General features: G+C 37.8%; 1 protein-coding gene across 1 annotated transcript in view; it reads right to left on the reverse strand.

Annotated features, from left to right (window-relative positions):
* Positions 1-3491: 3491 nt before the first annotated feature.
* The window catches only part of LOC121372479 (glutamate receptor 4-like), a 12446-nt gene continuing 972 nt past the window's right edge, over positions 3492-14965 (reverse strand). Inside the window, exons 2-6 of the mRNA XM_041498812.1 lie at positions 12041-12070; positions 7865-8068; positions 6910-7264; positions 5536-6269; positions 3492-4976 (exon numbers count right to left, since the gene is read on the reverse strand). Of these exons, the coding sequence (XP_041354746.1) occupies positions 4878-4976; positions 5536-6269; positions 6910-7264; positions 7865-8068; positions 12041-12070 (1422 nt within the window). The 3' untranslated portion in view covers positions 3492-4877. The remainder of the gene's footprint in view (positions 4977-5535; positions 6270-6909; positions 7265-7864; positions 8069-12040; positions 12071-14965) is intronic.

Below are 14965 nucleotides of genomic sequence, written 5' to 3' on the forward strand. Positions count from 1 at the left end.
CCTTGTTAAGGTCGTTTGGGTGCACAGCTTATAGGGACGAGATGGGTCGCATCCCGTCAAGAAAACCCGTAGATTGACAGTCATTAGACGTTGAAGGTGATGTGCTGTGCTGAAATACAGATCTTAAGAAGCCGGATCCGTCTGAACGAGAGAGAGTACCAGACGTGTATAGTCCAGTTGTCATGGGTTGGTATAATGGTGCGGACGGGCCCGACTCCGGAGGATACGAGATGGTATCACTATAAAGCAAAGTAAAGTCTAGAAAAGGATTAGTAGGGGCCGACCCCACTTCCTATTTCTTCTTAGAGTGGGGCGGTCAATCTTCCATTGCTGCTAGGACAGGCTCGGACATGTAGAAACTAAACGCGAACAACCGTGGCGTTCTGCAGAATGGCCGTCATACGAGTGACGAAAACACAAGTCGACCTAGTCAGCCGGAGAAATGACGTGGAGGCAATGAATCTCGCTAAAAAAGAATCCAACCTGGTGGTGCAGGCTGTCGAAACGAGAAGCGTTCCAGCGTTCAATCAGTTCCAATGGTCGCATACATCCCAGTAAAAAAGTTCATTTCGCTGACAAAAACAACTGGTCTGACGAGAGCAAGTTATTGTTTTGGGACGTTATGACGTGTACGACAGAGAAGCTGAACTAATTTACAGAAACTGGAACACGTCTGGGACGTTATGACGTGTAAGACAGAGAAGCTGAACTAATTTACATTACCTGAACACATCTGGGACGTTATGACGTGTAAGACAGAGAAGCTGAACTAATTGACAGGAACTGGAACACATCTGGGACGTTATGTCGTGTAAGGCAGAGACGCTGAACTAATTTACAGGAATTGGAACACATCTGGGACGTTATGACGTGTAAGACAGAGAAGCTGAACTAATTGACAGGAACTGGAACACATCTGGGACGTTATGACGTGCCATACAGATAAGCTGAACTAATTTACAGGAACTGGAACACGCATTGCACCGAGCATGGCAGAACCTAATCTAGCCCGAGTACTCTGACGGTAAGAGTGCGAGACGGGTATCTAAGAGAGCGTTAATAACTGTCCATATGTCCGTCTAGCTCTCTTACTGTCAGAGTACTCGGGCTAGACCTACCCCAGGGATGCATTACATGGTTCGTTGGAGGAGGAGGGTTGAGGTGGACATCCGGGCACTTGGCGGCTATACACGTTATTGACGTCACACGTAATGTTGGGACCGAGCAACGGTCATGTTTAGCAAACGACTTACCAGCCATAAGCATCTAGAGCACTCTTCGGCTCTATTCTTAAGTCACGTATTAATTTTGTCAATGATAAAAACAAACGATATTATGAAGACCATTTACTCAAATGCCATTCATTGTTGTCCTTATTTATGGACAAAGAAGTACTTTTTAAAGAAATGGCACATTCTACTTTTTATCCCATAGATTTTGCGGCAGCAACAAACACATTTTTTTTATTGCAACAAACACAGGGTTTTTATTTATTATTACAACAAATACATTTTTATTGCCAATGGTTCATTTGGTTTCGCGGCAAAATGTTTCTTCCACTGTAAAAACAACTGCTGTTGCCATATCACCCGCCTCCGTACCCGTTAGCGTAGGACCGGGATGTGGTGGCGGTGATTTTGGTGATAAAATGAATGTCGTGTAACATAATATCGGTGAAATTCGATCCGATGCTATACACGAAGATAGATACGGGATATCAAAGTCTTACTTCACACCGTTCCTACTGTTCACAGTAATGAAGTAACACGTCCACATACGAAAAGCGGACGTTGATAGCTGTTACAATGAAACATGATATCATAACATTACACCGACGAGTAAGCGTGTTTAGAACTATTTTACCCAAAATTAATTCCGTATGCTTTGCCTTGAATAAATAAACACACACACACACACAGAGAGAGAGAGAGAGAGAGAGAGAGAGAGAGAGAGAGAGAGAGAGAGAGAGAGAGAGAGAGAGAGAGAGAGACGTATATTCCTTTCATTTCTGAATGACTCCCCAGCAAAAACTCCACAAAACAATTGTGACAATAAATGGTTTTATTGAAACAAGGAAAAGTAAAACAAAAGGTAAACTTACAAAATACTCGAGAGTATCACAAACCGTTAACGGGTTCACATTTCATTAGTTAGTATTTAAATCTTCACAACAAGCAAGCCTAGAAATATGTAACTATAAGTACACACCGTGTACCTTATTCCTGAGGCATTTTATTTATTCATAGTTGCTTTACCATTCTTCCTTTCATCATCATAGAGTGTACATATTTCCTAAAACCTATTTACAACAGTACAATTACACCATAAAAATATGTGACGAAATTTACAAGTAGCTTTGTTTTATAAGAGAGAAACCTGCAAGCAATCCAACTTGCATCTCGGACTGCTGCAAAAACCAACTTTCATTATTATACATACATACAAAAGAAGCCTCTTCAGTCTGTTATGATATTAAATAGTTTGAGACTGGATTTCAATTAGCTTCAATCCTACGGCCAAGCTGAGGAGAAAAGAAGGAAGGAAGGAATGTTTTACTTAACGACACACTCTCGTGCAGAAAACATGAGCAAGAGAGAGGAGGGGGGGGGGGGGGGGGGAGATAAGATAGGGAGAGGGGAGAATAAGATAGGGAGATGATGAGAAAGGTAAAACGATAGTATGTTTGCCTAATTGTTAGTGCATCCAAGCGTGTGAATCTTCAACACCATTGACCCCCTCCCCTCAAAAAACAAAACAAATAAGGAAAAAAGAAAGAAACAGGTTACGTACAGTGTATTTTATTTGATTACGTAAATATATTTTAAAGTCTGAGCTAATAAAAGGCACATATAAATTTCACGATTTAACGGATAAAACAACGAATTAGGATTAAAGAGGCACATTTGTTTTTATTATGCACTTAATCTCTTTAGGGTTATGTTTATTTTATTAGATAACCAAGTCCAGTAACAAACCATCTTGTTTTGGGACAATTAAAAAGTCCTCAACTCTTGAGTAGCAGCCCGAAGAAACAATATGCAGTACAATTTTGTTAGTGAGCCGTATAGTATCATAAAGACAGGCTTATGGCAGTCATTCCGGAACACAAATACAGCACGCACGCACACACGCACACACGCACGCACACACACACACACGTGGCCACTTCGGTATTAACAATGTTCAAGATTCACAGGGCGGCTGTTAAAGGGACATTCCTGAGTTTGCTGCAATTTTAAGATTTTATAGACTAACAGAGACTTTTTAACGAATGTAATTACATTTCAAATATATTTTTCTGCATAAAATATTAGTGGTTGTATATTAAACGTGTTTCTGATCGTTCTAATATTTGTACTAGGTTAAATTTTATTTTATTTCCTAAAATATCATTTGTTCGTACGTACGAAATTATTTGAAGACAAAATCTAGTTTGGGCTTCTTACAAATATTAAGACGACCAGAAACACATTGAATATACAGACACTGATATTCGAAACAAGAAAATATATTTAATATGTAAGTTTAATCGTAGAAATACTTTATTAGTCTGAAACATCTTACAATGCAGCGAAGTCATGAATGTCCCTTTAATGTTTGTAGTTATTTCGCCCATTCTCAGTCTATCATTCTACTATAAACTTATTTTTACATTCATTTCTTTACGCAAAAATGCTTATAGCTCATATTTACATAAATAAATGTCACTTGTATATATTGTGTTTTACATATTAATTGGTTGATTATAAAATACAGCTTTAATGGTTGTATGTTCTTCGCTGTGAGATGAATCCAGGCCAGTTAGATGAAGCTTCTGTGTTCGAGTTAATTTCCAAACACCTTGTGATAAGACGTAAAATTGTAGAACTACCTAACATTAACGTATTGAAATAAACAAACAAACAAATACAAACAAACAAACAAACACAATAAATAAATAAATAAACAATAAATAAATAAATATTACTTACATAAGTACAACATAACAGTAAATACATCAGCGTAACAAGATGTTTAAAAATCAGTATCTTTGAACAAAGAGGGACATGAATTTGACCAAAACCTAAAATGCCTCCATTTATGAACTTTTCTTGTTGGAGAGTTGCCTTTTGATGCACTAGTTCTTGGCAACAAAAATATTGTTTCTGTTAGCTAAATACATTTTATGAAAACCCCCCAACATCTTCGCAATACGTAGAAACAGCAGGACATTATTACAAATGGCTTAATGTTCTATGGTATTATATTCTATTATAATACTGCTTTAAATACATTTAGTCGATTAGTTTTCACACATTTATATTTCTGCATTAGTAAATAATAGACCGAATGCCGCAAGACAGATTGCATTTGTATGCGAAACACACCACTCCATATTTGACTCATTTACTAGTTGGACTATACAATGGTATTTTTGGCATTCAGACATGAGTAGATTAGTGTATCACCATTTGTATTGGGTTGATTAAATCATAATCATCACCACGTTCATCACCATCAGTATTAGAGATATTTGTGATGCATATATTGATATGTCATCATGATCCTAGTTTCGTTTGTTTCACAGTTCTACTTTCAGTAGCACCAGGGATTTGACGAGATCGTGTATGTAATGCTAGCTAGGCTAAGATTGTCAACTGTCACGACGGAGATGGCCAACTCGACAGTTGCGTTATACTTCTCCCCTACTTCTCCCCACTCCCAACTGACGACTGGTGCGCTCAGATTAACAACTAATCGGTCGTAGGTGTACACGGCGAGAGTCGAGTTGTGAGATAGCTCAGATTTGCATCTGGACAGTTGTAGAAGTCGAGTGGTCGGCCAAATCATGTCGTGACAGTTGGTAGTCTGATCTTATCATAACAGCTCTGAGGGGACTACACGTTGGTGGCGGCAGACTGGTGGGTTGAACTGGCGCTGTGGTCGGCAGCTGCGTCCTGGGTTTGTAATATGATGTGTGCTTCGGGATTCTCGGGCTGTTCAAATAAAACATCATACAATACTAAATGTAGGTAACAATGAAATGTTTTAACACACAAAGTAAAGATATAGAGAAATTATGAAATGCTGATAACCTTATTCTATTGTTCTTTTTTTAATGTTTGTGAAGGAAGAGAGAGAGAGAGAGAGAGAGAGAGAGAGAGAGAGAGAGAGAGAGAGAGAGAGAGAGAGAGAGAGAGAGAGAGCCCATACATGTAACTAACATATATATACGAGAACGGAGTTCGGCGCAAATTTAATTTACACGTAATCCGTAATGCGCATCAATCACGAACGGTGCAAATGGGTTGAGATGATTCCATTTATGCATCTTCTGTACGCATATGCGTATCCGATCATTCTTGGCATGTTACATTACGTATACGGATTACGGATAAATGAAATTTGCGTCTTAAAATGTTAATTTAATCTCTGTATAAAATGAGATATTCAAGACTTAGATGGGGTTTTTTTTTTTAAATATACGCACATTCTTGCGTGCACATGTGATTAAATCTAATCCCGTGTAATCGGATTCAATACATATATACTCACAGCTTCTGCCTTTTTGTAGATGACGATTTCAAAAATACATATGAGACCTCCAGCTACTACACCAAACAGTAGCACTATTAAGGCTCCGGAGAATGTGCCCAGATCCACGCTGAAGAATGGAGGAATCTTCACCCAGTCTTCCAGGGACGGGTTCAGCATGATGGAGCGACACGCCCCAGCGAACCACTTGTCTTCCAGAAGCTGAAGAGTTCCGTTTTCTCGCATCTGTAGCAGCGTGACATCCAGCTCATCAGCGTGGGTCCAAGCTTTGTTGAAACCAAACCCGTAAGATCCACTGATGCTGAAATCTCCCACAAAATACAGATCACACGGTTCTTGGCGCACATGGTATTTAGCCATTGTCGATTCCATGATGAAAGCGTAGGCAGTCTTCCAGCTATTCCGTACCTTACTTATCGCATCTTCGACAGACGCAGCCAGGCGGTCATTCTTGGAGACAGTCCTGTAAATCTGCTGTATGTATGCAACATGAGCGAAGCGGAAATACTGCTCGGTTGTCCCGCCCTTGAGCATTCCGTATTTGACGTCTGACTGCTTCACGAGGTCCTGGAGTCCTCGAATCTTGTAGTAGCTCTCTACCTCCTGGTGGTTCGGACCCAGCCTCAGCAGATTTGTCAGACTGGCGGTGAAGGTCACGAGGAAGAAGACTACGTAGATCCACCAGAAACACGCCACCAGACGACCGCCTAGGGATCTCGGTGTTCTTGTGTAGCCTGGAAGAAATAAAGTTTTATAGTTTGTAGATTACAGTCTGAACAACAAAACCGCAACACATGATTAGGGCCGAATCTCCGCACAAATGCAGACTCGAATGAGCATTTGGTACAATGGTAGATGGTTCCACGAATCTCTGACAGCCGCTCCTTAAGAGATCCTTTCATGGAGATTGCATCCCTCTTACATCGTCACAAAGAAGACTGCCATTCCCAGAATATTTTACTAAAATAACAATCAGTATACAGTAGATCGATGTGGTGGATGGACGGATATATTAGATATATTAAATAGATTTGATACACAGCCAGGCAGATAAATACACAGACACAAACAGAAAAACAGACATACACATATGTAGATGCTACGTTTGTGTATAATGGTGTATTATTGATCCTGCTACAAATTTAAAATAAAGTATCGAAATCCCATTCAAATGTTGCAGTCGATCATAATGATGTTTGCCAGTTTAAAAACTAACCTACCGGTAATGTATTTAAACATTTGTATAATATGTGTTGGAAAACAATACTACAATTCTGTCCAAGAAAAACAACAAAAAAGAGAGACAACCAAACATGCATCATGTTAAGAATGCTTTGCTAAGAACTATAACCTGTTATATTTGATAATACCAACCCTGCCACATCCACGAGCTGATGGTAAACCAAAATGAGTTGTTACAGTTGAAGGATTCGGCTTCACGATGAGTCGCTTCGCCATCTTTCGCCATCTGTCGCCACTCGTATGGATTAAACCGAGCAATAATATAAATGATCGTGCTGACACCGAAATAGCATATGAGTGACATCATCCACACACTCTGTTCTAGGGGTAAAAAAAGGCGGGAGATTCTTTCCTGGAATGAATTTTGTCCCGAAGATGGTTTCCTCAATATTATCACAGGTCCGAAGTTTTGGAAAGGAATAGAAAAATGGATAGCCTCTCTGCGTTGTGATGACACTGTGAGAGGAGCTGCTGCCAAATGACGTTTCTGTTAAAATAAGAAAATTCAAATAGTTTCGTTAAAGTTTACTCTTGTAAGAAGAAATGTAAAATATGTCAAAAGTAAGATGTTTTACAGCAAGTTTGATTGATCAAAATATTGCTGGAGCAGAAACACAAATAGTACTTATATAAAACGGTTTCTGTTCCAAACATAGCCTACAATTAAACTATTGGCAGTTATAACAGTGGTATCAAAATGATAATACAATGGGTGCACGAAACGTGCTTTTAATGAATGTTTTGTTCTCTCTCTGTCTGTCTGTCTGTCTGTCTGTCGGTCGGTCTGTCTCTCTCTCTCTCTCTCTCTCTCTCTCTCTCTCTCTCTCTCTCTCTCTCTCTGTCTGTCTCTGTCTGTCTGTCTGTCTGTCTCTCTCTCTCTCTCTCTCTCTCTCTCTCTCTCTCTCTCTCTCTGTAGTGTGTGCGTGTGCGTGCGTACGTGCGTGCTTATGTACGTACATACGTACGTGCATATATTTCATAAATAACAATTAAACTAATTTTATTAACATGTTCAGGAAATAATTTGACCTATAAAATTAAACTTAATACACTAAATGTGCCATTATCTATGCTGTTATGTATATACTTGGTATAATATTTCTCCGATGAGACCGTCCCACGTCCCATTGCTGCTGACACTTCCAAACTTCTGTCCTGGTAACACGTGGATCGTATAATCCAAATTCATCATCTTGGTCACGTGATCCAGGATATCCTTGACGAATCCGTCGTAATGTTGGGGATCAGTGCTGTTGGCATCGCCAGACGTCCGCATCAAATACGGTTCTATCTATAGAGAGTACAAGAACTCATCAAATACGGCTCTATCTATAGAGAGTGCAAGAACTCATCAAATACGGCTCTATCTATAGAGCGTGCAAGAACTCATCAAATACGGTTCTATCTATATAGAGTGCAAGAACTCATCAAATACGGCTCTATCTATAGAGAGTGCAAGAACTCATCAAATACGGTTCTATATACAGAGAGTGCAAGAACTCATCAAATACGGCTCTATCTATAGAGAGTGCAGGAACTCATCAAATACGGTTCTATCTATAGAGAGTGCAAGAACTCATCAATCACGGCTCTATCTATAGAGAGTGGAAGAACTCATGAAATAAGGTTCTTTCTATAGAGGGTGCAAGAACTCATGAAATACGGTTCTATCTATAGAGAGTGCACGAAATCATGAAATACGATTCTATCTAGAGAGTACAAGAACTCATCAAATACGGTTCTATTTACAGACAGTGCAACATCATGAAATACGATTCTATCTAGAGAGTACAAGAAATCATCAAATACAGTTCTATCGACTGAGTACTAGAATTCTTTAAATAAGATACTATCAATGAAATATAAAGTACACAAAAGCTATCTACTGAGTACAAAAAAAAATCATAAAATTAGGTTCTAATTCCAGAATACAAAGTGTAAGAAATCACGAATACGATTCTATCTAGAGAGTACAAGAACTCATCAAATAGGGTTCTATCTGCAGACAGTGCACGAAATCATGAAATACGGTTCTATCTAGAGAGAGTGTAAGAAATCATCACATACGATTATATCTAGAGAGTACAAGAACTCATCAAATACGGTTATATCTACTGAGTACTAGAATTCTTTAAATAAGATTATATCTATGAAATATAAAGTACACAAAATCTATCTACTGAGTACCAAAACAATTCATAAAATTAGGTTCTAATTCCAGAATACAAAGTGTAAGAAATCACGAATACGGTTCTATTTACATAGCATAAAAAAATTCATCAACATAATTCTGTATACGGGGTACAAAGTACAAGTCATCGATAAAGCTTCATGAATATAAAAATTCACCAGTAAGGTTCTATCTACTGGGTACAAAGCAGGCTGACAAGAAGTTGTATTTACAGTGTACGGAGTTCAAGCAATCACCGACAAGGTTCTGTCTACTGGGTACAAAGCAGGCTGACAAGAAGTTGTATTTACAGTGTACGGAGTTCAAGCAATTACCGACAAGGTTATATTTACGGAGTACAAGATTTTATCAATAAGGTTCAAAGTACAAGGCAGTATACAATGAAGGTATCCAAATTTGGCTATCCAAACAAAGATCATAAAGCCGTTAACCATTGTATTATAGTAGAAATAAGACAAGAGAAAAAGATCATAAAGCCGTTAACCATGGTATTATAGTAGAAATAAGACAAGAGAAAAAGATCATAAAGCCGTTAACCATGGTGTTATAGTAGAAATAAGACAAGAGAAAAAGATCATAAAGCCGTTAACCATGGTATTATAGTAGAAATAAGACGAACAAAATATCATAAAGCCGTTAACCATGGTGTTATAGTAGAAATAAGACAAGAGAAAAAGATCATAAAGCCGTTAACCATGGTATTATAGTAGAAATAAGACGAGAAAAATATCATAAAGCCGTTAACCATGGTATTATAGTAGAAATAAGACGAGAAAAATATGTTTCTAAACAAGTCACGGAATTGTAAATGCGTTTGAAATGCTGTTTTAAAGATGTTAATTTTGATTTTATCCAAACAATTAATTGCATGTACTACAAATTCACGATAATAGTTTGAAAACATTTATTTTCTATCACTTTTGATGTGCATACCAAAGTGTTCTATTTAATAATACCGACCACGAAGTTAGTTTTACTAATTAGAGGTAAAACACGATGGCCCTGCACGTGTAGAGGGATCGAAATAACCACATGTTCCCTGGATGCTACCAGCTGTTTGCAGACATGGCTAATGGAGTCTAGAGAACACATTCCAAAACACATTGCTCAGACGAAACCATTTAACGAGAATACCATAATGATACGATATCCATAAAACTAACGAAGTTAATGAAATAAAGCAAACGACTTTTGATCTGTGTAGATCACCTATAGAGGATGCTCGCATGATAAATTTTCGTTAGATTAGTTTTATTCCCTATTGTAATGAAATTGGCATCGTTCTTAATACAAACTTGAATTAACTTTCACGTAGGAAACAGACTTAATATGAAAAACCACATGATTTCTTCAGTACCAAATTCAAAAGTCAAAGATGGACTTTTGGAGAATGTGGTTAATATCCGCACGGAATCGAACTAAAATAACTCTTTGCACGTAAGACACGAAGTGATCGCTGTGACTGGCTACATATGTTAAATATTTCACATAGCCTCGGAGCCAGAAGTCGACATTATGGGGTAAATAGTTTTATGTTCGGTCTCACTACACAGATGTCATCTGCCATTGAAACCCATGTTAAACTGCCCAACTTCAAGTGAAGATTGCCCATAGAACGGGTTCTCGTTGGCACCAACAACATACACCATTGCGAACGTACATTATATAAGCATTTATTTTCACTGCAAAATTGAGAACATTTCCGTCTCAGTTTTTGGCTATATGACCGCATCTGGCTGTAGTACCGGTCCGAACAGGTGGTTCATTAATCGATTCACTCCGGCTGTCACTTGCGCTATATACCCATGTCCCAAAAGGTCGATGCACAATATTAGAAAATAACATGGGCAAAATACAGCCAGAAGGCTTACAATTAAACATACATATTGTTTTAATTCTTCACCATTTCCTAGAAGTGAATATGTGAACCATAACATGTGTTACAATTAGGAACTATAGTGGACCGTGATGAATGAACTCTCACCCGGAAGTCATCTGTGTAGTGAGACCTTCGCACAGTGTGCAAGATGACTTTGTAATAATCACAAAATAAATTCATAACAGCATAACATCTTGTATTGTTCGGTTTTCATTTATAATTTAATAAACTTATGTCATATTTAGTCTCTCTCTCTCTCTCTCTCTCTCTCTCTCTCTCTCTCTCTCTCTCTCTCTCTCTCTCTCTCTCACACACACACACACACACATAGTATAACATTATTTTAAGTAATAACATTATTACATTATATGGTAACCATGGTAACCAATATGACAGCGGAGTGGAAATACTGACCAAAACTAAATACCGGTAATAAATAGGTTGGTGTTTTGACTCGTTTTAAAGGTTACACATCTCGGTCGATCACGGTTTCTCCGGTACCATTTAATTTAGAATGTAACATTGCAATTTTGTTCTTCAGTTAAACGTTGGTTTTGTTTAACAACACCACTAGAGCAGATTGATTAATTAGCAGCACTTTCTCCAAAGACAGAACAGTATCTACCACTGACTTTGATATACCAGTTGTGGAGCACTGATTGGGACGGGAAAAACCCAATGGGCCCGTCGAGGAGGTTCGACCCTCAGACCTAGTAAGCTTAGACGAGCGCTCTACCACTAAGTTAGATCCCGCCCACTGTTGTTTTTCACATACTGGGAAAGCGTATTTGGAGATCATCCAAAGGTCAAATTGTTTAGATGGAGCACCCATCAGTTAGCACATCAAATATTTTCCTTATGGGTCATCTCTCAGGCACTTGTGTAACTTCTTCGACCAAGTGTGCTGCGATTATAACATATATCTGTCGAATGATGCCTTTTTAACTGTAGTAGCTCACACTTCGACCAAGTGTGCTGCGATTGTAACATATCTGTCGAATGATGACTTTTTAACTGTAGTAGCTCACACTTTATTTTATTTCCTAATTTATTTTGTTTTTGTACGAAATTATTCGGAGGCAAAATTAACTTTGAATTACAACAAGCTTTCATATCCGCTATTCGACATGTGGTCGTTGGCATCACAACGAGTGTAACACAATCAGCAATTACCACAATGCATGGATACTCACCAACAAGGATGCCACCTCAATTGTCGCAGTCTGTAAAATCAAAAAGGAAAAATTATTAACAAATTAAAAACAGGCCTTGGAGCACACAGCTCTATTTTTAATACCCTTAATGCTAGTGTCAGACTACCAACTGTCACGACTTCTACGACTGTCCAGGACCCGTACTTATAAATAAAACTTTTAGAGTGCTGGCAGTTGACAGTCTGACCCTAGCATAATATAACAATACATTAAAATTATTTTTATCTGTTGCAACCAGGACGCAGCTGGTGTAAATGCTTTGAACGCATGCGATAACGGCATCAGACGCAAGGGTTAGAATAATAGTCTCTGGCACGAAGTCCTTTTGTATCGGAACTAGGTGATTTCAACCTAAATCTGGAAACTCGCCACATATTTTCGTTAGTAGCAAGGGATCTTTTATATGCACCACCCACAGGCTGGATAGCACGGTATTTGATATACCAGTCGTGGTGCACTGTCTGGAAGGAATTATGTCAGCAATGCACTTTTCCAGTCGTCACGGATTAAAAGTACAGAATCCTCTTACAACTTGGTCACTTTAAACTGCAGTCTAACGAGTGACATTTCTTTGTTTAAAGTCCATTCTACTCAAAAATATTTTTAATGAAAAACAAACCATTGCAAAAGACTATGGCTTGCTTCAGCTTGCTTCAGGCAACTTGGCGTTTGAAAGCGGAAGACAAAATCGAGCGGTTTAACTCGTTATTATCTTTAACAGGTGTCTTCAAAAGACGCCAGCGGCATTCCGGGCCATACAGGTTGTTTGATGTGTGTTTCATACCCAGAGGTAATTGGTTTACTTCATAATTAGCACAATTTGCAAAGTTTTACTCAAGAGCAAAAGAAGGGGGGAAAAAACAATATGTGTTTAATGACACCTTCAAGAGCCGTTTTAAACTATGGCTATTTGGTGTCTGAAATATGGTTATTTCGAGATTCGGTCGGTTGAAATAGCATAAACCCGCTGCCACCACAGGGGCTTTTCTTAATGATGAAGGGATCTTTTCCATGCTTTTTCCCAAAACACAGGGTTCACTGGAGATGATCGATCCTGTATATCATCGCACCTCAGGCGAGCTCTTTACAACTCAGATATATATGAAGACCTATCCTACTCTATTGTTTTAGCACAAGCCCGATTTGTTTTTAATTCAACAGTCAACAGGTAAATAAAAACAATGTACTAAAATGTCTTTGACCATACATTTCTGAGAAGTGCATAAAACTGTGATATAACTGTTATACCTTACACTTTGGTATGTAATATCGTTTTTGCTGTTAATTTTAAACTTTTTTACTTTTCGCGTTTTTGTCTCGTACACAAACAACACCTTTTTTAGGATTGAGTGCTAAGTGCAGCATGCTTGGACATTAGTTCGACATATATATATGTTTGGGTATATTTTTTATATATATTAATATGCCATAATATTTTACTCACCAGACCAAGTGCAATGATTACCAAATGTAATAATAGTCCCTAGTCTAAACCAATGTTATGGGGTATCGGTGAAACATCCCTCGGAACCTTTGGTTTTTGTTTAAGTAAAACAGTTTTGTTTGGTTCCCATGGATAGCAAAAGCACGTAAGCGCAGAGTTAAAGGTCAAATCACTAGACAGATGAATGCAATATGTTTCTGTATCAATATATATTTTTATTAATCTACAGTAGTAACTAGCAGAAGTTGGATGGGTCAATTGGCCTCATAAAAAATGCCTGAAAAAAAGAGAGACTATTATTCATCCTTTTGCAAGTATATCTAACAATTTGAAAAACAAATTTCAAGAACTATTCATACAATGCACAGAACAATTTTATAAACTCAAATCATATGGTTGATAACAGTATTAAAGTATCAGATTATTTGCTGCATGTTAAAAACATTAAAACTAGAAAAGGATCTGACTAGTTTACGGATCAGTACAGATCCACTTGAAATTGAAATGGGCAGGTACAAGAACATATCAGCTGATCAAAGAAAATGTACAAATTGTGTCGTAAACATGATAGAAAATGAAACACATTTTCTGGTTATATGTCCCTTTTATAATGACCTCAGACTTAGCCATCTCTGATAAATTAAAAAAGAAAGGATACAATATAACTAATATTAAAACACTATTTTACTCTGATGGACCCTCCCAATGACGTAGCATCAGATATAGCCCATTTTATTCACTCCTGTTTTCAAAAAACAGGAATAATCGTACATTAACAAATTAATCTATATTCATAAATACTGAGAGAAAAAAAATCAACTCATCTATAACATGACCTATATGTGTATATGTGTATGTATATGTAATGTATTATGTATGTATTGAAATTAACTGAATGTCAGCCAGTAGTTTCCCGTGTAAATGTTTATTCTGTTTATTCGCATAATATATGTAACATCCGTGATTTGTATGTTCTGTAACATAATATGTATGCGAGTTGTACCGGCTCTGTAGTAAATCAATCAATCAATATTTATTATACAAAAATTACAATAAATATTGATTCATTGATTTACTACACACACCCCACCCCACACACTCCCACACCCAGTTATTTTATGGCAGGTACGGCTACCTGTAATTTTCAGTAGTTTAATTGTAAATTTATAGAGGTCTAGAGAGAACATGGTGGTTTCTGAAACAGGTTGTACTTTAACAGAGGTGGTTTCTTGCACGTGCTCGCTAGTATATAGCAGAACCAACAGTTAAATGTATAAAATGTTGAATCACCGTCCGTTAATCCCTTATTACAGACCAACTTCGTATACAGGGCACCTTGCATAATACACCTGTATATAAAGGTCTCCACGTACATTTTGTCTGGGCAAAAAGACATGCATATTTCTGCCTAACGACCACTTGTTCATAAATGGCGTATTGTTGGTCATAGACAAGTTAAA

This window comes from Gigantopelta aegis, chromosome 4 (genome assembly GCF_016097555.1).
Source record: "Gigantopelta aegis isolate Gae_Host chromosome 4, Gae_host_genome, whole genome shotgun sequence".
NCBI classification, from domain to species: domain Eukaryota; kingdom Metazoa; phylum Mollusca; class Gastropoda; order Neomphalida; family Peltospiridae; genus Gigantopelta; species Gigantopelta aegis.